Source organism: Lissotriton vulgaris, chromosome 10, assembly GCF_964263255.1.
Source record: "Lissotriton vulgaris chromosome 10, aLisVul1.2, whole genome shotgun sequence".
Lineage (NCBI taxonomy): Eukaryota > Metazoa > Chordata > Amphibia > Caudata > Salamandridae > Lissotriton > Lissotriton vulgaris.
In genome coordinates, this window is record NC_141698.1 from 1,010,060,520 (window position 1) to 1,010,083,641 (window position 23,122).

The 23,122-nt window shown below is 44.1% G+C and overlaps 1 protein-coding gene across 4 annotated transcripts in view; it reads left to right on the top strand.

Moving 5' to 3' along the window:
- DNAJC13 (DnaJ heat shock protein family (Hsp40) member C13) overlaps nucleotides 1–23,122 on the top strand; it is a 1,694,551-nt gene that overhangs the window by 478,276 nt on the left and 1,193,153 nt on the right. For all 4 annotated transcript variants that reach the window (XR_015300721.1, XM_086942056.1, XM_086942057.1 and 1 more), the window contains exon 14: nucleotides 5,371–5,478. Coding sequence is in view for 3 of the 4 variants with exons in the window: in XM_086942056.1 (XP_086798182.1) it covers nucleotides 5,371–5,478 (108 nt within the window). In the remaining variant the exon portion in view is untranslated. The remainder of the gene's footprint in view (nucleotides 1–5,370; nucleotides 5,479–23,122) is intronic.

The following is a 23,122-nucleotide window of genomic DNA, read 5'->3' on the forward strand; positions in this document are numbered from 1 at the left end:
CTGCACTACCAACGTCTCGTCAACATTCGGATCATGACCTAGGCAAGATTGAAAGGGGATCAGGAGATGAACCAGTTATCATTTAGATAAGCGTGTCCTTTGTTTGGGGGGCGTCACTAAGGGCAGGGTCGCTGAGTCTGCTCTAAAGGTGCTCTAGTTGCTGGGGTCTTCTTTGGAAGTGAAAATGTGGGGGGCCCTCTCGTCAGCTGAGGTTACAGAGGTTGGTCCCAAATCCGCTATAGCCTACAGGGCTCTCCTGCGTTCAGCAGTGATTTGTTCTAGATTGGGGAATCCAGATGCGGTGCTGCGAGGCAGAGATTTGGAACATGGCTGGGTCCTCTTACCACGACAACGCCTGTTAAGGTGCCCCCGCGCTTCATACAATTCTTCTGGCCTCTGAGAACCAAGGGTAATGCGAGTGATGGTCAATTCAATCAGATGCTTCGCCCTGGTCAGTGAGGAAAAAGGTGGCACCATCATGAATTATCTTTAGGCGCGCTGGAAACAGCAGTGAATACCATGTCCCTCTCTGGCGAAGTCAGTGCTTCACCTCTAGAAATGACGAGCGTTGGCGTTGCACAGCTCATGTGTAGTTAAGTAACATGATACATTTGTCCTCCTCTTGGATAGGTACATTATGCCTGCCAGCTCGCAGCACTGTATCTCTATCATGGAAGTGAAGACGTTTCACCAGTAGTGGTCGAGGAAGGGACCCCGAAGGTGGGTGGTACACCGGGACTCTATGCGCCCTCTCAGTGGAGAAGAAGGTCGTTAAGTTTGAGGCCAGGTTGAAGGACCTGAACCAGACCTCCACGTAAGTGATGTGTTCCGATCCCTCGACTGCTCTGATAGTCCCAAAATCTGGACATTGATTCTCAGGGATCGTCCTTCTAGGTCATCTGCCCGACTCTCCAACTGCGTGACATGGCTCTGAATATCGCTCAGGGCATCCTGGTGATCTTTTGCAAGGGGCTGCACGGTAGAGAGAGTTCTCTCCCCATCCGCAACCCTGTCTGCCAACTTGCAGTGGTCATCTCAAAGAAGGTTAAAGTCTGTGGCTAGCACCCAGAACCTGTCCTTTATGGTGACCCTGGAGTGCGCTGACAGCTGCACCTTGTCCACTTTATCAGACATAGTGAGGGTGGCCGAGACCATCTCGTTCACCTGTGGATTAGCGGTGGCCGGGTAGAGTTGTTGTGCAGGGGCCAATGCCTGGGGTCTGGTGTTCAAGTAGAGCCTCCCCATGGCTTGTGGGGAGGGGGGGGGGGGGGGGTTGGTAGGGGTGTCTCCTCTGCGCCAACTGTTGTCCTGTCCCTCTCTGGGTCCCCCGCTTCTGTAAACCGGGGCTGGCTGATGGGGAGCCTCCCCGTGTGGTTCTGAGATCAGAAGCTGCGAGGGACTGTCCCTCGTAGATCCACAGGGCACCCACATGTAAGCAGGGTCGGGGCAAGCAAGTCGCTGCTTGCTTCCCTTTGGCGCACTCCCTCCCTATACGTGCCTCGACTATGTCATATCCGTTGTCAGCATTTTTCCCACAACACCCGATCCAGGTGCTGAATTGACTCTGGTCACCCGTTGTCAGGCCTCACTGCTGCCTCCCGCCTGCTCCAGGCACTATGGGGCCTGACAGCCCAGCTCTGTCATGGGCTCGTCCTCCTCAACCAGGATCCTAAAGCAGGGCGCGATGTCCAATTCCGGTATCCAACTGGATACTACGGGGTATGGCGGGGATCCTGCGCCAACTCAGGGGCAGTGGTCCACAGGCTGGGATCCTCTCCACTGTGAATTCTATCTGGCGCTAGGCACCGCTATGCTGGATGCAGCCCGCGCTGCTGGACCTGCTCTCTTCTCCCCCTGCAACCCCCCGCTCTCAGTGATGGTTTAGCGCAATCCGGTAAGTGTCTCGTTAGTCAGCGTGAGAAACAATCACTAGGGTATTAGCTGGATAAGAAGTCAGACTACATTGATGTCAAAACATCCGGTAGGATAGAGGCATTATTTTGTAGAACCAAATTCTGACACCATTTCTTTCTTTCTTATTTCTTATTTGTAAAGACTTCCAGATCCTATCTTAATACTATCTCTCCAGTCACCTATAAATACGAATGCTTGGTTTGCAAAATCACCGCATTGTTTTTCATTTTTATTTTTTGTAGCTATGCCAATCAAAAGTAAAGGTTTTGCTTCCCACTCATTTGGTACTTTTTTCTATGTATACATTTCTTTCAAATGTTAGTTTATTTATGCCTGCTGCTGTTCTTGTTTCACACCCCATAAATGTGGGTGGAGTTTACATTTGGAAATGAATTACACACTCATCCAGTGCAGATCCCTTCTGATTGAGAAAGATGACCATTTCTGGGTTGATGGGAAAAAGCTGGCTTTGCACCTAGAGGACCTTGGTTTACAGCATCCTCAGTCCACAGCTTTGGACAAAAGTCAAATTGAATCATACATATTTAGTGGGGCAGTAGTGTCCTTTGGCTTTTGAAGTACTTTGACCTCAGAACAGACACAGTTTAAGTGAAATCTGGTTGTAAGTATCTTGTATAAAAAAATTTCACAATGTAGAAAAATTCCCATATTTTATTATGTATTCTATTTTAAGTGAATCTGTTTTTTCATGCAGAGTAACTCTTTAATATTCAAACAGGCTTACCATAGTATCTGCATTTCTCCCAGCGCATTAAAAATACAGTACATTTCATGGTTATTTACATTAATGTTTTGATCTTAATCTATCTCGATTCAAATTCAGTGATCAGAAAAAAGACAAGTGAATTTTTTCGTTTGCATATTTTATGCACAACCATTTAGACTAATAAAAATGTAAACTCCGATAATCCCAAAAAGTAACCTATGGAGAGTGTCTCCCAATTATATCTATACTAGAAAATCTGGACCACTTCTTACAATGAGGCTGATAGGTACTAGACCTATAGCCAGGTTCTGAGCTGGGATGGGGCAGTGAGATAAATGACGGTGATGGATCAAGCCCTGATCTTTGGACTGGGTAAGAGTGGTCTGTTTAACTCAGACACTCTGTTCATCACCACCCCCTTTTCTAAATCGTTTTTGGCCACTATAGGTGTGGCAGGGTATACTCAGACATGAGTCCCTTTCTCACTGCTCCATCAGGATTCATGCAAGCCGGGCCGAAGAAGGCTGAAATGCCAGAAACCGGTCCCCGGTAGCTTGTCTCCTTTCTGGTGAAGAATTGGCTTGGTAGTTTAGTCTGCCCTGTTCCCATGATGCACTGGGCCAGGGACAGACTGATTTGCATATAGCCAGGTTCTGAGCTGGGATGGTGCAGTGAGAAAATTAAAGGTGATGGATAAAGCCCTGATCTTTAGACTGGGTAAGAGTGGTCTGTTTAACTCAGACACTCTGTTCATCACCACCCCCTTTTCTAAATCGATAGGTACTAGACCGGCCTCATCCATTCACATGAACTGTACAAACACACTGCTCTCTCACTTGTGTTGACCCCCTCTCAAAACTTCAGATACACTTTTCCAGTCACCCTCCACTGTCTTAAAATTACCATTGACTGTATGTACCTGCGCCAATAGCATTAGTCTGTCACATTCCCACACTATTTCATAGCCTCATCCATTTGCTATTCTGACATCCATGCTATGCTCTCACAGTTATAAGGAGTACCCCTCCTGTCACATTTGCACAGTTTTGCAGTGACACTAACTTTCCTTTGTCACCAAGACACTACAGCTCAGTCACATGGAAATTCTCTTTCAACCGTAAGAATTCTTGCTGTTGAACAGAGAGGCATTTCCCATAACATCAAACCCTCTTTGTAGTGCATACATGGTCACTTCAAGTCACTTGCCGCTCTGTTTCACTCACAAGTACAATCTCACACAGCTTCATTGTAACTTCCTAATTACACAGATTTATGATCAATGTGTTCTGACGTACACCAACACCCAGGCCTCCGAATTCAATGGGTATAGTTTCCTCTTCTCAGTCACGTAGACATCCTCCCTCCAACACCACCTGTCCACACAAACTGATACGGTCTTCTTCCAGTCACACCTTCACCCATGGGTTGCTGTCTTTTCCGCCACCCCTGATTGCTTTGAGAGATCTGATTTTTCTTTCCCTGCCTGTAATCAATAAGGGCACATTTCTGCTCTCTTCTTTAAGGTGGATGCTTTTTTCTCGCACCAATCTCCAGGATGCAACCTGGTGGCGTACCAGAAAGAAACAAAATGTATCAATAATGTACACTGTCTCCACCCTCCGCGTCATGTTATGTGGACCCCTATCACCCTCCAATTCCTATTATGGTGGAAGGTGTCTCTTCCCACTGCTTTGGCTCATCGAGGTGCTGTCTTCATCCCCCACCCCCATTGCTCCAGAGGCTGCTGTTTCCCCCACCCCCATTCACCAAGACATTTTCTTCTTTCCCTCCTTTCATTCACTTGAACATAGTCTTCTTCCTCCACTTTCACTCACAGTGATACTATTTTCCATTCTGCTTCCATTCAGCTCACTCAGTTACTCTGGTCGCTGCTCACTCAGGTACACTAATCCCTGTTAAAGATCCACAGGCATTCGGTTTTTATAAACTTAAGTAGAAATAGTCAATGGTTTCCATTTTTCTCTCTTTGTTACTGTTGATGGCCTTCCCCATGAACCTATTGAAATTCATAAGCTTGTGAACAAGCGCCATTTACAATCTCTGCTTGTTGAATTCTGAATGTAGACGATGTGAACGATGTTGTGTAGGCCTGGACGGATTTTCAGTTATGCCAGAGTAATTAAAGTAAGATTGGTAATTCTGCTTTACTCTTTGACATGACATTATTGATAACACAATAACGCTCACTTGCATAATTAAGAATAATTTTGTGGAAAAAATCCTACAGAGAGCACATTTAGCGAGCACAAGCAGCTACTTGCGCTTGCTATTGATGTTCTGTTGCATTTAATGTTATTTCTTAGCTCAAAATGCATCCTCATGTCTGTGTGGGCGCAAAGGGGCATTTTGCGTTAAGAAAACGCTAAATGCTGAATTACGATACACAGAATTGTGCAGATTACTTCCACTAAGAGTGTTGTCTTACTTCTTAAGATGATCCTAGCCAAATAAAGGTTGGAGGCTTTAGCATTTTGTATCATGCATTTTTTTTTAAATAATCCCATTAACAACTAATAATTTAGAATGGTCTGTGCTCAAATGACCAGGGTCATTGTACCTGCTATTCAGCACTGTGGTAGCTGAAAAACTGAGTCTTCTCTGCCAGGATTTGGACTCTTGCTTTGCGGGTTACTGGTCAGAAGTACAGCCTGCTTACCTTACTGGCTATCACTAAATCTTTCATTATTTTTTTTGTTTTTATTTTACAGCCAATGCATGATGACTATGACTTAAGGCAAGAGCAGTTGAACAAAGCTTCTCTTCTTTCTTCAAAAAAGTTTCTGGAAAACTTGTTGGAGAAATTCAATTCCCATGTGGTACGTCCTCTTTATTTTGTACATTTAATGGTGAAAGTAAGATCTGATGTTTTCCGTTGGAGATGTTTTATTTATTAAAAAGTAGCTCTGGCTTTTTATTTGACTTGTTTTGTCTAAATTGTCAAAAATGTAATCTTTGTTTTGCACAAATTCATATTTCTGTTCAAGAGCAACCACAAACACAAGACATTAATGGCTTTGTTAAAATAAAAAAAAAACTGTACCAGTCAGAGCCTTCCTGGAGGTGTGATGTTCGTAGTAGTAACATGTAACAATGTCTCAACGGGAATCAATAAGGAGATAATAATTAATTTACTCCTTGAATCACATCCACTCATTGATTCCCCTTGCAACATTTTTGCATGTTACTACATTTTTCCAGGACTGTTATGGGACTACCGGTCGCTCCTGTGGTTGTTAATACATGATGTTCATAGTAGCACAGCTCTGTTAGTGGTGCTGCACGATGGGTGGTACACACATACTTAACTGCTGGCGCTGCCACAATGAGTGATTTCCTAAATCCGTTAATGCAACCCAAACCCTAACAGACTCCTAGTCTTTATACTTTCTAAGGTTTGTGTTCTTTCAACCACGTTTTTCTGGCTTTATATAATGATCAACTTTTTCAGAGGTAAGGAAAACCTTAACACATGCCAACATCGTTGTCCACTTGTCATTTCGCTTTTTTTTATTTCAGAATTGATTTTTGATTTTTGAAGACACTAAAATAGGAATGTTATATACTTAAGGACAAAACCTCACACAAAGTTAAATATTCAGTAAATTCATGCATAAATTGCAGTATACCAACTTAGAGTTGCTCCGTTTCATGGGACGAGAGAGTAAGATGGCTATGAGAAAAGATACACAATACGAAGAAAAGAGAAGGACGGGAACCAGGAGTTACACTGCACAGAGTCAATGTGTACAATTCCGAATACATGACAATAAATCAATATATCAGCTATTTGTGGAGGTTTCATTTTTTCCTGATACGAGTCCAATTTTCCCCAAATAGGTTGTGCTTTGGATTTTCATGGGAATTGTTGGAGTGTGGTGATGTTAGCTCCTCTTGTATAAATTAAGTATTTCTCTCCAAATTTGGAAAGAAGCTTTAGTTGCACTTTTACAGATGCAAAGAATGATCTTGCATCTATGCGTGAAAATGAGGTCTAAAAGATATGTATCATTTACTTCTGTAATAAGTGGGTTGGGCTGAACCATTAGCACATAAGAAAAACAAAAAGTAGTTTCAATCTGCAATATAGCTTCAATAAAATATTTTGCCAACATTTATTGATTAAGAAATTAATTATTTTTTGCCAAACGTTCTTCATAAGCGACAGTAAAACATATGCGCAAGATCACCTGTCAATATTTTACAGTTGCAGAACAAAGAGTTGTCTCATAATTTTATTTTGTGCAGGCGTTGAGGGGTCCAAAATGTTCTATGCAAGAAGTGGAATTAGGTTTGAGATAAAGAATGTATAGTTTTGTGTGTTTAACTTGACATCAAGATTGTGTGCCAACTAAGGGTGGGTGTACCTGGGTTGGTTTCTCTTTCCCATTTGGATTATAACCTAGAATATTTCTGAAGTAGTAGGGAGTATTCCTTAGAAATAAAATGAACTCTTTGAGAGTATAAGGATAAGATAGATGAATGAGAGTCTGACATTTTAGTTTCAGAGATGGTTGCTTTCAAATTAAGGAAGTGGTAAAATTCCATATTAATTTACTGATATATATTTAGAAATTTGAGATAGACAATGTTGTTTGTTTTAACCTAGTTGTTTAAAGTTATTTATGCCTGCTGAAGTCCAATTATCAAGTGAACCCTCTATTTTAATAGTTCTGTTGTCCCATATCAATGCTAAATAGGAGTGTATAAGTTTTGAGATTGATTTCTGTTCAGTGGACAGGATTTTTTTCTTTGAGTGATTGAAGATGTTTTCAGAGTGAGAGAAAATTACTTACAAGAACAAGGTTAAAATGGAGTGTTGCATATTGCCATATTGGTTGATACTGGTCTGCTTGGGGTAACAATCTGGAGCTCTGCTTAAAGAGAAAGGCTTCTTAATATAACATATTGTCGTGTAGTTCCTAATAATACATAGGATCTTCGTGTTTAAACAACACAAACAAAGCGATTGGTATCCAGACTGATTCCAGACACCCCAAATGATATGTTAACCTTTAGACCAGCTAGCTCACTGTGCGACAATGAGCCCCCTAACCTTATCAAGGAGTGAATAGTTTCTGGCAACTATCGAACATGACAACCCTTGATCCTTCAGGGATCGTACAAACAGTACAGTACTTTTCATTCAGTCACTCATGCTTGCATCTTCTCAGAGTGATGTTCAGAATATATAACATGTATATAACTGTTCCCATGAGGCACAGGGTCAGACTGATTTGCATATGGCCATGTCCGAACTGGGGTGGCGTAGTGAGCTAAAGAACGGTGATGGATTAAACCCAGATCAGTTGACTGGGGGTGAGTGTTTGTATTGTCAACGCTCCGTCCTTCATCCCCTTTGGTTTTTCTTTGTTCGCCCCAAGTTGGCAGGGTATGCTCAGACGTGAGTCCCTTGCTCACTTTGCCACTGGATTCAAGCAAGCCCGCCTGAAGACGACTGTAATGCCAGAAACCGGTCCTGGGAAGCTTGATTCCGGTCCAGGGAAGACATGGCTTGGCAGTTCGGGCTGGACTGTTCCCATGAGGCACAGGGTCAGACTGATTTGCATTTGACTATGTCCGAACTGGGGTGGCATAGTGAGCTAAAGAACGGTGATGGTTTAAACCCAGATCAGTTGACTGGGGGTGAGTGTTTTTATTGTCAACGCTCCGTCCATCATCGCCTTTGGTTTTTCAGAATATATAATGGGCACCTTTTCAATAAGCATTTATTGAACCAGCGTCATTCTAGTATAAATGTGTGCTGCGACAACCATTAGATAGAAACAGATATACACGATTGCAAGCACTGACAGTCAATAAAAGGTAAAATCCTACCATGGTGCTTAAATAGTGAATATATGCAGGCATAGAGATGCATAGCTATAAAGAAGATGCAAACCCTAGCTAAATCTACCTAGCATGTATGTAGGGGTGAAGCCAAGAATCCCCTTAGGGAAGAGCCAATCCCATTACCTGATAGGAAAGAACGAAGGACCCTGTCTTGGTCTCGAGTGGACACCCGCAATGGATGTCAGACCACTGTGTACTGGAGTTTCTGCATGTAGGGACTTCAGCATCTTGTGTCAGCCTGGAAGCTTCTCCTCTGGTTTGCCCAGCCAAGATTTGGTGCTTATATACCCAGAAATGGCAAAATAATCTGGTATTGTCACTTGATAGTCTGTTCTTAACAAAACCTACTTGGATGGGATTAATACATTTGGGAATTTATCTGAACCAGTGGCAAGGATTTAAGCATAGATTTTACAATCTATGTTTATTAATGAGATCGAACTGTACATTTCTGGAAGCAAGAAGTCTGTCTGCTCTTTTGGTTTAACTGATATCACCCGCTTTGCGGGGGTACCAATAATTTCACCCGTAAAGGAGAAGGATTGGTGTAAATGAATCAATGGAAATTATAATTCTGGCCTGATAAACTTGTAAAATGAAGCTGTATAGCCAAGCAGACCAGAGGCCTGGTTAAATCTTAACTTTAGTACTATTACGACTTCCTCGTTCAGGATTGAGAAAGCTGGATGCATTTTTCTTCATTAGAGAAGGTAGGGAGTTTAGACTAGCAAGGGAATTACTGCTTACTCCAGTATTGGAACTTTCATAGATTCCCATTGCTTGTATCATTCCCCGTCGTCGGAATGGGAGCCTCGGTAATAATATATATATATATATATATACCTAGGTAAATACACCCTAATAGGTGTAAAAAAGGTAAAAAATTAGGCCTAGGCCTCATTATCTTTTGTAGCCTATTGGTGTCATTATGTAAAAAGACCCAAAGTCACCTTAGCAACCAATCAGATCAGCCTCACCCTTTAGAACCTTCCTGAGAAAGCTCAGAGCCTCAGATTTTCTACCGCTTCGTTGGTGACAGGGAGTCTCCTTAGAGCTCTGCTCTAACTTCAACTTGAGGTACTGTTTAAACAGTTTTTCTTGAAGGATTTCTTTCAGCTTTGTCATGGCTGATAAGGAAAAGAAGAGCCTTTTCAGGTCTTGTGCCACTTGTGGCAAAAAACGACTTTATACAGAAGATCAACATAAGGACTGTATTTACTGTCTATACCCAGACCATAAGGTTGATGGGTGTAGTATATGCAGGAGAATGTCTGTTAAAACCCTCCGTGATCGTGAAGGACGGCTACTTCTGTGGCTTAGGAAGTTGGAAAGGAGGGATGAAGTGGTTTCTGGTGATGAGGAAGATGCCAGATCATCATCTTCAAAGACTTCATTGAAGAGGGGCGGATCGTCTGTGGACATTTCAACTGAACCCCCCTTAAAGGCTATGCGTGGGACCTCTGATAGGTCTGGCAAGCCAGGGCCTATCGAATCTCCTCACGTGAGAGTAAAGGAGAGGGAAAGGCAGGCACTGCAGGTGCAAAGGGCTAAACTGGATGAGAGCTCGGCTGGGCCTTCCCACCAGGTTAAAGTAGCCAAGTCCGTCAAAAAACCGACTGTAGAGGCCTCTACAGGGGTCAAGAAGGACTCTAAAGCATCTGAGGTGATTTTTTCTCCTCAGTCGTCGACGAGCCATCCAGCGACGACGAGGACGACGACGAGAGCGTCGACGAGGACCTCGATGTCGATTCCGTCGACGAAGACTGGATCGACGACGGCGTCGTCGACGATAACCACGTCGACGGTTACCACCACGTCGACGAAGACCATCCCGTCGACGATGACTATTCCGTCGACGGTGGCAATCTCGATGGCGACGATCCCGTCGACGACGACGAGCCCGTCGACGATGACAGTTCCGTCGACGATGGTGAGCCCGTCGACGATGACCGCTCAGTCGACGATCCCGTCGACGATGATGAGTCCGTCGACGATGACGGTGCCGTCGACGGTGAAGGGACGACGATTCAGAATAAGGAAACGGTGGAGTTGTTTTCAACGCCGTTGACGACAGGAGCGCCAGAAAACAGCAGAAGGAGGAGGATAACCCCAGATATGACTTCTCCAAGGAAAGTACCTTCACTACCTCCACCCCTTTTGTTGGATGAAGATGATTACTCAGAAGAGGAGAATGAGATGTATGGGGATGCTTACAGTCCATCTCAATTGAATCTGAAGTACCATGATTCGGATTTGGATGAGGAGTATTATTATCAAAAGGAACAGCGGCCAGAAAGACAAGTTGCATACCAGGAAACCCAACCACAGCAGGGCATGGTAACGATGCCTATGAGTCTTTTGACAGACTTAAGGGCAATGCTGGAGGAGTATAGGAGCAGACAAGGGTCGCAACCTGTGGAAGGTCAAGCACAGGTTCAACCGCAGGTGGTGGCAGCACAGTCAGTACGGCCTGCACAGGAAGAACATGAGAGGGAATATCCTCGGCAAGTCCAAGTGGATACCTCGGATGAAGATGAAACGGGGCAGAACCAAGATCAAGACCAGGATAGTGAATGGAACCAATATATAGCTCCGGATCCGGCTTCACCAGTGCCAGACCCGGTCGACTCGCCTCCGGCTGATGTAGGAGGTTTCTTCAGTTTGATGGAAAGAGCCACAGCGCGCTTTAAGTTAGCGATGCCTACAACATCTACGGATTGTTTCTTGTACGATTTTAAAGAGGCATACCGTAAGGCCGTGCGCTCGATTCCCATTGTAGAGCACATATGGGAGGAAGGGAAGAAAGTGATGCAGACCCCAGCGACGGTCATTCCAACTCTTCCGCGCTTGGAGAAAAAATATAAAGCTCCTGATGACCGTCCCGCCTGTTTGATTGGACAACCTAGACCAGACTCGGTCATATCGCAAGCGGCACAGAAGAAATCGCGGAATCCTTCGGCCACCCTCACGACTCCGCCAGACAAGGAGGGTAGAAGGTTGGACAACGCTGGGAAGCGTTTTTCGTCGATGGCTAGCTTGTTGGTCAGAGCGGCGAATGCCTTGGCGATCCTAGCAAGGTACGACTGCCAGATGTGGAGTGATGTGGCACACTATGTGGATCTGCTAGCGGATGACCAGAAAGCGGAAGCACAGAAACTTCTGGAAGAAGGACAACGTTCCTCTTCAGAGATGATTGACTGCGCGATGGACATCGCCACCATCTCTTTCCGTGCTCTGGGCAGTGCAGCGGTTCTTCGGCGACAAGGGTGGCTGCGAGCTACATACTTCCGGCCAGAGGTCCAGAATAGGATTTTGGACTTGCCCTTTGACGGGGACATGTTATTTGGGAAGCATGTCGATGAGACCCTACAGGGTATAAAGAAGGACACAGAGACAGCAAGGGCTCTGGGGAACCTGCAATATAGGAAGACACCGTTCCGTGGAGCACGAGGAAGAGGCTTCACTTCACCTAGAGGAGGTTATCAGCAACAGCGATATTCACAGCAGTCGCAGTCGTACAGGCCTCAGTACGGCAATCAATACTATCAGCGGCAGTCGCAATCCCAGTCTTTCTCTTGCCAGAACGCTCGTGGACGACAGGGGCGTCAGGGCAAGGACGCTGGCAAGCGTCAATAGCGGCCTCCTGACTCTGCCAACTGTTCCTCCGCTTCTGGGATCTCCAGTGGGCGGCAGGATATCACAACATCTGAGCAGCTGGGAAGAGATTACATCGGATCAGTGGGTATTAAACATCATCCGAAATGGGCATACTCTAGAATTCCAGGAATTTCCACCTACAAGAGCTCCCCACGCCACTACTTCGAAACATCTGAACCTTCTTCAAGAGGAAGCTCAACAAATGCTTCAAAAAGGGGCGATCCAACGTGTTCCCCTATCACAAAGGGGAGAAGGTTTCTATTCAAGATTTTTTCCGATCCGCAAAACAAAGCAAAAGTGGCGTCCTATCCTGGACTTGAGGGAGCTCAACACCTATCTCACGAAACTGTCGTTTCGGATGATTTCACTCCAGGACATATTGCGCCTCTTGAACCCAGGCGACTACATGGCAACATTAGACCTGGAAGATGCCTATTTTCATATCCCGATCCATCCAGCTCACAGACGTTTCCTTCGCTTTACAGTAGGCAAGAGTCACTTCCAGTTCATGGTGCTCCCATTTGGATTAAAGTCCGCTCCTCGGATATTCACAAAGGTGCTGGCACCGGTAGCAGCATTTCTGAGGAGACAGTCGCTGGAGGTATTCCCGTACTTAGACGACTGGCTGCTGAAGGCCCCAAGCTTACAAGAGGCATCGAAGGCAGTGAGCACATGCTTGAACCTCTTTATTCATCTGGGTTTACAACTCAACAAGGAAAAATCAGTTCTTCAGCCGGCAGGTACGGTGAAGTTCTTGGGAGCGATACTCGATACTCAGGTGTGCAAAGCCTTCCCATCGGAAGAGAGACAGATGAAACTCATATCGTGAGCCACTCGTTTGCAAAAGAGAAGTTGGATGACAGTCAGGATGTACAAATCTCTTCTAGGGTCGATTTCATCCTGTATTCAATTGATTCCGCATTGCAGACTGCGAATGCGCCCCCTGCAGGAGGAACTGGACCTTCAGTGGAGACAAGTGGAAGGTTCGTTCGACGACAGGGTGACGGTTACCCAGCGGATGAAACGGTCGGTTTCATGGTGGATGAAAAGATCTCACCTCACCGTGGGACTCAGTTTCAAGGCTGCACGGGCTCCTCGCGTCATTACCACGGACGCTTCTCTTCAGGGTTGGGGAGCAGTCATGCAAGACTTCCAGGTTAGTGGTCACTGGACTCCGGAAGAACGTAGTCTACATATCAACGTTCTGGAGCTAAGAGCTATTCGATTGGCAATGTTGGCTTTCCTCCCAAGGATTACAAACTCAGCAATCCTGGTGCGGACGGACAACACCACCGCAATGCATTACGTCAACAAGCAGGGAGGCACAAGATCGCCACTGCTTTCACAGGAAGCCCAAATACTGTGGGAATGGGCGATATCGCAGAACATCACACTCGTAGCAGAACACCTTCCAGGAGTATGCAACACGAAGGCGGATACGCTAAGCCGCCTGAGAGCAGTCTCGCACGAGCGGGAATTGGAGAACGCAGTGATCAAGGACATCTTCTTCCGTTGGGGGACCCCAGCGATCGACCTGTTTGCAACACCAGGAAACAAGAAATGCCGGTGTTACGCAAGCAGGGAACACCATCGAGGGTCACTGGGGAATGCCCTTTCGATGTCCCGGTCAGGCGCGTTTGTTTACGCCTTTCCGCCATTTCCCCTGATTCCTCGAGTCCTCAAGAAACTCAAGATGGACAGGTGCAGGATGATACTAATAGCGCCTGCCTGGGCTCGCCAGTTTTGGTACACGGAGTTGCTTCTTCTATCAGAGACACAACCCATTCATCTGCAACCCAAACAGACACTGCTATCGATGTACGACGGCCAGGTTCTTCACCCGAACCCGAGCTCGCTTCAGCTGACGGCTTGGCTCCTGAATACAGAGAGTTTAAGGATTTAAACATCCCAGAGGAATGCAGGACCATCTTGGCACAGGCACGAGCCCCTAGCACTAATAAGACATATAGAGCGAAATGGAAGAGGTTCCATTTGTGGTGTCAGAGGGAAAAAGTACATCCTTTCTCGTCAGCTCCGCATCAACTTTTACCATACATTCTATCGTTAGCACAAGCAGGTCTGGCTCATGCTTCTATCAAGGTCCACTTGGCAGCTATTTCCAGGTATAGGAGGACAAGATCGGGCCCCTCTCTATTGTCAGCAAGAGTAATAAAACAATTCCTGAAAGGACTGTTTAGAGTTTTTCCGCCAGTTAGGCCCCCACCTCCGGTATGGCACTTGAATGTGGTCCTGGCTCAGCTGATGAGACCGCCATTTGAGCCAGTACATAAAGCGGATCTGAAGTTCCTATCATGGAAAGTGGCGCTTCTTTTGGCACTCACCTCTGCAAGGAGAGTAGGAGAACTTCAGGCTTTAACCATCAAAGAACCTTTCTTGCAGTTCAAGAATGATACATTGATCCTACGGATGAACCCCAAGTTCATTCCGAAGGTACCGACAGACTTTCATCTTAATGAACCAGTGGTTTTGAAGTCTTTTTTTCCTCGACCTTCAACCCAGGCTGAGAGGACACTTCATTCTCTGGACGTTCAGAGATGTTTGAAATTCTATCTACAACGCACAGCTGGATTTCGAAAAACACCCCAACTGTTTGTGGCTTTCGGAGCCCCAAGGAAAGGATTCCCTTTGTCAAAACAAGGGATATCTAGATGGATAACAAGTGCGATCCGGTTCTGCCACCAGGCGGCAGGCAAACCTTTACAAGGACAGGTGAAAGCACATTCCACAAGGTCGATCTCAGCATCAACAGCGCTGTTTGCTGGAGTATCCATAAGGGATATTTGCAGAGCAGCCACCTGGAGCAGTACGCACTCCTTCACGAAACATTACTGCCTGGAGGCGGCTGCAAAGGAGGATTCGGCTGTAGGACAGGCAGTCCTGAGAAATCTCTTCAAATAAGAGGTGAGCTTTCCTCTCTTTCCTCCTCCTGTTTTTTCAAACATTTCGTTTCTTATGCTTTGTTACTGCTTTATGGTTGTTATAATCTGTGATGTCATTAGTTTATAATGATTCTGTAACTGTGCACGAAATGTTTGAGGTATGCTAACTGCTATCTACTTTGATACAAGCAATGGGAATCTATGAAAGTTCCAATACTGGAGTAAGAAACAAGTTACTTACCTGTAACTTTAGTTCTCCAGTATTGGCAACTTTCATAGATTCCCATGCGCCCACCCGCCTCCCCTGGGAAAGCTCACTTTAGGGCTAGGTGATTATGTGGCAAAGCAACGGCTACGAAAATCTGAGGCTCTGAGCTTTCTCAGGAAGGTTCTACAGGGTGAGGCTGATCTGATTGGTTGCTAAGGTGACTTTGGGTCTTTTTACATAATGACACCAATAGGCTACAAAAGATAATGAGGCCTAGGCCTAATTTTTTACCTTTTTTACACCTATTAGGGTGTATTTACCTAGGTATATATATATATATATTATTACCGAGGCTCCCATTCCGACGACAGGGAATGATACAAGCAATGGGAATCTATGAAAGTTACCAATACTGGAGAACTAAAGTTACAGGTAAGTAACTTGTTTCATTTCTCAGGGTCAGTATGTTGATTATTGGTGTAGAAATCTTGATAGAAATATGTAAACATTTTATCGGCCAACATCTTCTGTGCCTTATTGTCTTCACAGAATCAAATGCTTTTCTGGTTTTGAATCCAGACACCTGCTCTCATACTTAGTATTCTGTTGTATTCCTGTTTATTTTCCAATATTAGAGTCCACTACTAATCGGCTGTCATTATTAGATTGTGTGTGTTGGAACTTCAGGTATCTTGATTTCTTTCTCTATTTATCAAATGATTTATTGGTTTTCTTCATATATTTTATCTGAAATTGATAAGGAATACTCTAATTGTGGCTTTTAGTGCTGCCCATCTAGAGAGAGGTGCTGTATCTGAGATAGGATTGTTGTTGAGGAAATGTTGGATTTCATTACGTATTTTATTTCTGTTGTCCGTATTGTCTATAATTTCATCATAATTATCCATCAAAACTTATGTTTTTCAACAGAAGCACCCCCAGAGAAGCGATAGTGATGCAAGAGTGATTATTTGGCCACAAAGATCATAAAAGCACAATAAAAACACAGTTTCAAACCATCAAATCACAATAAAATCATGCAAATATCAACTGTCCCCCACATGTAAAAGAAAAGTAAGAGTACTTAAAGAAATATTTAAAAATCACAGAGAATGACAACATTTTATAATAGCTTTGGCTTGCGTATGAAAGTCCTTACAAACTCATAAACCTGAGCTAAACTGCATATCCCTTCTTATTTTCAGTTTCCTCAGGTGCTCTATTAGATGTATTGCTCTTCTGGAACTTTACGTGTCTCACAAGATATACTGTTACCTCGGTTAAACATTGTTATTTTGTTTTTCCTTGTGCTGCGTTTGACTTTGCTGCTTTTCATGTAGCTCACGTGCTTCTCTATGATGTATTCATGCTTTAACTTCATTCCACTTCTGCTCCTTTGTACAGTGCTCTTATACCCGTTTGGGTCATGTTTGCGATTTATAAAACTTTTCAAATAAATAGTTTTGGACTCCAAGCACTGGAGGAAGCACAAACCCTCCTGGTGATTGTTAAAAGATCTACCTATTAAAATAGGGCACAGAAACCATAACCTGAGAGAAGAATACAGCATGCAAAAGAGCATAAAGTGCTTTGTAGATTGATGCGATTTCCCACCACACGGACAGTAAGGTAATGATGGAAACCAAGTACCTGGCAATGGGAAAGCCGCCAAAAAGTGAATCTTATTTCTGCGTAACCTAGTCAGGTAGAACCTTAGCTCAGGTTCATTCACCCAGGTCAAATAGGGCTCCATAAGTTTAGATGTAGAAAGTGGCAGGTATGATTGAACCATGATCAGGTCTAGTACCTTCATGAACCTAGCTTCCTCACTATATGCAATATATTTTTCTTTTATGAAATTCTTTGCATTTAGGGGTAGCTTATCTGGTTCTACAAAAGAGTTACTCAGTCCCAGGTCACGAAAAGTGTTCTTAATGTACTTGATCCATGGTTTTGCCATAAAATGACACTGCAAGAGGCAATATTTTATTCTATATCAGGGGAAGTCCAGCCTCTCTCTGTTCCAAATTTTGCACCACAATTGAATGGAGGCCATGCCTACCATACCTTCCAAAACCCTATTTTCAGCTCCTATGGGTAATAAAACTTAGGGTGGTCTTTGGGGTCCCTAATCTATTTAAATATTTTCTGCTCCTTGTAGGGCCTTAGGAATAGGACAACCCCATACCCCAGCCCTGTATGTGCCCATGCCTATGTTATTTGCTTATTGTGTGAATGTATTGTGTTTAATTACCAAAAATCATTTGGTAGTCTATCCCAGAATAGGAAAGATGAGGTGGAGAAAAGAATGTAAAATCAGATGTATCTGGATTTGTGGTCTCAAAGTATCTTTTAAATTATGCTTTGAGCATAAATCCTGCATGAGTTTGCAAATTTTGGTTACGGTATGTACACAAAGAGGACCTATCAATAGTACAGTCCATCGGACGGTTGAAGCCTCCCCCTCACACCCACCCCATTCTCCCTAAAATCGTCAATGCATCATATGGAGTGCAGCCCATTTTTCTGCCAACTACTTCCATAATTCTTGTTGGTCTGAATTTGGGGATGGGGATGAACTACATAAAATGTTTTCTCTTTATTAATTTCTGAAATTGTCAATGTACCCTATTTTTCTGGGTTTTTTGGAGTTCATAGACCTGTTTGCTTTCTTGGCTACTAGGGTTAATAATACATTTTTCTTTCCAGCTGCCGGAGTGCAAACCACATAGTCTATCTAGTTATAAAGGAGACAACTTTTTTTTTGTCCCCAATCTTACTTTTCTGGAGCAAGATAATGTCTCTTTTCGATTTATAGAGATAATCAGTGATTTTACATCTCTTAACCTGGTCATTGTATCCTTTCGAGTGAAATAATGTTTAGGCTGTTTTTAAATCAGTTAATTATTTAATTCAATGGACAAGATCTGTAGATACATCTAATGGAGCATCTGAATGGTAAATGAAATTGTACAACTGAATAATAATTTGCAATTTTGAAAGAAAAAGACATGCAACCCAGCAGATTTGAAATCAAAGGAATGACCATAGATCCGAGAGATAAGAGAAATAGAATGTAATGCAAAATAAAAAGAAAATGTAGTGTGCGTAGAGTAGAACTATCTACTCAAAGCAAGGTTTCTAGAGGATCACACATTGCAATGAATGAAAAAATTAAGTCGAAAAATTTAATAATACTTTCAGTCCCGACACCCAAAACCCCGGTCACCACATCATTGAACAGAAACATTGGGAAGATAAGTTACTCCCCCAGTGGTAAGAAAATGAAAATTAAATTATAATGTGACCTTGTGCTATATAAGTAATCTGTAGCCTTGTAGATCTAGCTATTAAAGAGGTACAGGAAAAATAATTGTGGGTACACATGTATTGAAATTGTCTCGAGCAATAGCCCTAACTTTTAATAATGTTCAAATAAAATACAAAACAGTATAACCTTTTTTGCAAAAATGCAACATATACATCCTCTCCGATAGCAAGGAATTACGGAGTTGGGGCTCTGTACAGCTCATATTATCAACAGTCCAAGTTTGAGGAGTAGATTCGAAGACAATAAGTAAGATCTACAGGCACAGCATCGATGTAATAATCTTGTCGACATTCACCTGCCTTTTGTGCTTGTACTGACATCTGAGATAGATTTTAAGAATTGATGTTTCCATTTCTGAATCCTCTAGTTCATCTGAAATTCTTTCAGGCAGAAAAATCCTGTAAGAAATTGGATTGTTGGTTGACTGGGGAGTGAGCCCTGGTCAAGCAGCGACCACAGTCCTTATCATGGTGAGCCAAAATCCAACCATAAATTAACCTGTGCTCAACCGTCTGTTAGCTTGGAGCAGAGCAGTTCGGATTAACTTGGAGGCATGGGGGAATTATTTGTGCAACAATTCAAACAGTAATACAGGGAAAACACCACACAAAGAGGATTCCATACCAAGTTAGAACAATAGAACTTTCTTTAATAAATTAAACAAGACCAAAACGACAATATTCCAATCAGTAGAACCGGAGATATTCAATTATAAAGATTTCAGTGATAATAGCTCATAAAAGCACAGAGCACCAACTGTGGATATCTGGTTTCCCCAAACTGGTACAAAGTCACAAGTTCAGGCCAACCACGATAGAGCGTGGATCAGTTACAGCAGCACATCCTGGTTTGCAGAGCATTACATGCAGAAGCATCAAAGATGCGTTGTGCAGCCGAAGCAATGCGTGGGTTCCGAGATGCAGCGAGGCTGCGATGTGAGGACCTGTGTCGGCGTTGAGGATGCAATGTGAAATCCGATGTCGAGGATACGTCGCGCATTACAGAAGATGCCCCAGTTCCGAGGAGCTGCTGAGCTGTGATGCAGATTCAGTCATTGTCGTCTACCCAGTCGTTGACAAGAGATACGAGGGTCTGCGGCGGAGATGCATTGCAAAGCGGTGGTTCCAATGGGCAGCGATGCGAAGCTTTGCGGCTTGTTCAGTCCACGCAGCAGTGGCAATGTATTGTTTCTGCTTGGGTTAGCCCAGCAAAAGATATGCATCAGTTCCTCTGGATCCACACAGGCTGGCAGAACACCTGAAGCCCACTTCTAAGGGTCCAGGATTAGGATAGCACCACTTTCCAGGGTAAATTCACAGATGGCAGACTCAAGTGCAAGTTTGGTGGAAGCCCTTTGTGCCGCTGAAGCTTCAGATCACGAGTCCAGCCATCTAGCTCTTGGAGTCACTCTCTGTTCTGGGTTCAGGAGGTGAAGGTTCAGTCCTTCTCACCCAAGCAAGAAAGCAGGAGGTCAGCACAGCAGGGTAGCAGTTCTTCAGAGCAGCAGTCCAGTGTAGTGGCAGTGGTTTCAGCAGCACAGCAGTCCTCCGTCCTGGCAGCGTATCCACCGGTTCAGAATACTGAAGAATTGGTGACTGAGGTCTAGTATTTATATCCAGTTGTGCCTTTGAAGTGGTGAGGAGCTTCTATAGTCATGCCTTTGATGTGCACAGGTGCACTGCCTTCCTGGCCCTGGTTCCAGACTAACTATGGAGGGTATTCAGCCCTTTGTGTGGAGACAGGACACAGGCTATTCAAGTGTAAGTGGTGCTTAGCCCAGCTCCTCCCTTCCTTCCTGCTAGTAATGGCCCATCCAGTCACACATAAGATCCCCACTGTGTGAGGCTTTCTAGGAAGTATAGGAAAAGCCCTACTGTAAACTACACCCAGTCCTGACCCAGACCAAGTGGCTAAGCCATGAAAATGACAACTTGAAAAAAAGCTGAATTTAAAATCAGACTTCACCACAAGTTAGGATTTTTTCATTATAGTTCCAGAGACACCAACAATGAATTGAAATCTTGTTCCCATTTGGAAATTTCACTTAAAAAATGTAGTAAGGTAACTCCAATGTTTTCCTATGGGAGAGGTAGACCTTGCAGCAGTTAAAATATGTTAATGTATATGTAAAACTTAAAAGTACATGGCCTAATTCCTAAATAAATGTCACATTGCCTCTGGGCAGTCCTGGGCCTACTCCAGGGATAACCTGTATCAGAAAGGAAAGTTTGGGCCTGGCAAAAGGTTTATTTTGCCTGGGTGACATGGTAATTTAAAATTGCGCACACAGGCTGCAATGGCATTCTTGAGACCTGTTTAAAGTGCTACTTAAGTCGGTGCACAATCAGTGCTGCAGGCCTACTAGTAGCAATTACCTTACAGGCCCTGGGCACAGATAGTGCCACTTTACTATGGACAAGTAAATGTAATAGGCCAATTGCGTGTAAGACAATCTAACATGTTTTAAGGAGAGCGTACAAGCACTTTAGCACTGGTTAGCAGTGTTAAAGTGTGCAGAGTCCTATGGTCAACAAAAACAGGAGGTCTGAAGGGAAGAAGCTGGCCGAAAAACAACCCCAAGTATTCCAGGTCTATCAAATTCTTGAAGAGGCATTGAGTGAGACTCAAAACCTTGACATGCCTGTAAAGGAGAACCCTAGTTTCCTGGCTGTCAGTCTTGGTTGAATGGCTAAAAACACGTTCCTGCTGTCAGCAGTATTTTTGAATAGTCTTTGGAAATATAGATTTTGTTGCTTTTCCAGAGAATGTGATTATTTTTGCTCATATAGGGCAATATCAGTTCAGTATGTTGCCACCTGAGAGGCTTACCAACTATTGGCCCTGAGGACTTTTTGTGTGGGATAGTCCTTGATGGGATTCTACGGCCCTTTCCAATTCCAAACTTTTATTAAAGGGTAGGTCTGTCAGCTGAGAGATTCACTGTTCTAATAAGTGTAATACAAGCATTGAAGTTATGGCTTTTAGCACCTTCTGGTAATCCAAAAATATGCAAGCGTTCAGTATATTAGGAGGGCAAGTTACTTAACAGTTCGTATGTCCGATTTGGCTCATGTTAATTGGATTTGTCCTCTCCCGGTCACCAGTACCTTGAGTGTGCAGAATGTATATACACTTTTCAGCATTGAAGTGTAATAGTGCCTCACAGCTCCTTTGAGCCAGATCATTGTGTGCCCCTTATTCTCCGACACTGTAGTCTTAAAGCAGTTGATACTGAGATGGTGTCAGACTTCTCATATGGATCTTGATCCTTTCCACAGAAGTGGAGACATCTTCTTTCACTACTTGGCCATGCTCACCTGTCCACTTGTCATTTCAAGTCGTGTACACTTACATCCACCCAATTATGAATATATATATTGAAAATATAAATTCTTATGATCTGCCCTTTTCGTTTCTTATTACTCCACCCTTTTAACATGAATACTAGTTTGGAAATTCTATTTTCGAGGCATGTGAGTTGTAGATCACATGCTTTGCATACTCCTGCCATGTAGTGTTGGGTCTGGATGTTTATACGTTGTTTTTCTTCGAAGAAGTCTTTCCAGTCACAAGGTGAGGTGACTCCTCTTTTTGGTGATAGTGCGCATGGGCATTAACTCAATTATTAGATTGTTTTTTTTCCCGCCATCTGGTTCGGACGTGTGTAGCTGCGCTCAGGTTACAAACTGTTCTTTGGTTTCCCTCAATGCGCAGCCCTCTCTACCTCAACGGTATTGATCTTGTACGCATTCTCACTTCCCTGCGTATCGTTTTGGTCACCGAAAACTTTAGATCAGAATTCTTCAACAGCCTTCGGGCTTAACCGCTTCGGGCCAGCTCTCTGTCGATGGAACAGACACCGTTCAAATTGTGCCCTCAGTGCCTTGTGAAGTTTCCGCGCACTGATTCACACAAAACGTGTAACTTGTGCTTGTCTCTAGAGCACAAGGAGGAAGACTGTGACGCCTGCAAATCATTTAGATCGAAGAAAAACTCTTTGTGATCGTCAGGCCCGATGAGGAGAAATGCAGAGTCAAAGCATCGAAGATACACTGGACATCTTCTGTGAATTTTCCGATCAAGAAGATGTGGGGGCATCAGCAGCGGAGAAAGAAGAAAAATTCTCCGGCCTGGACTCCGGCTCGGACCTCGAGATAGACCTCGACGTCAAGGAATTGCCCCTAGGGCTGGGTAACGTGTGTACCAAAGACACCCTCCACCACCGCCCCCCCCCCCGCCAACCTCCCCCCCCCCCCCCCCACACCCCCCCACTCCCATCTTCCGTGGAAAGAAAACAAGGCTTCGGCACAAACTCTGCCATCTGGCCAAGGTTGGCACCAAGACGATGTGTCCAACGCCCCACCTCCAGGCTTGCCTCCGAAACACACTGTTGAGCCACCCGGATCCGTACCTACTCACTAAAAGCCCTCTTCAGATGCGAAATCATCCGGTTCAAAGCAAAAACCCAGCTCGAAACCGAAACTTTCCACGCGGAAAGCAAACACCCTTCAGAA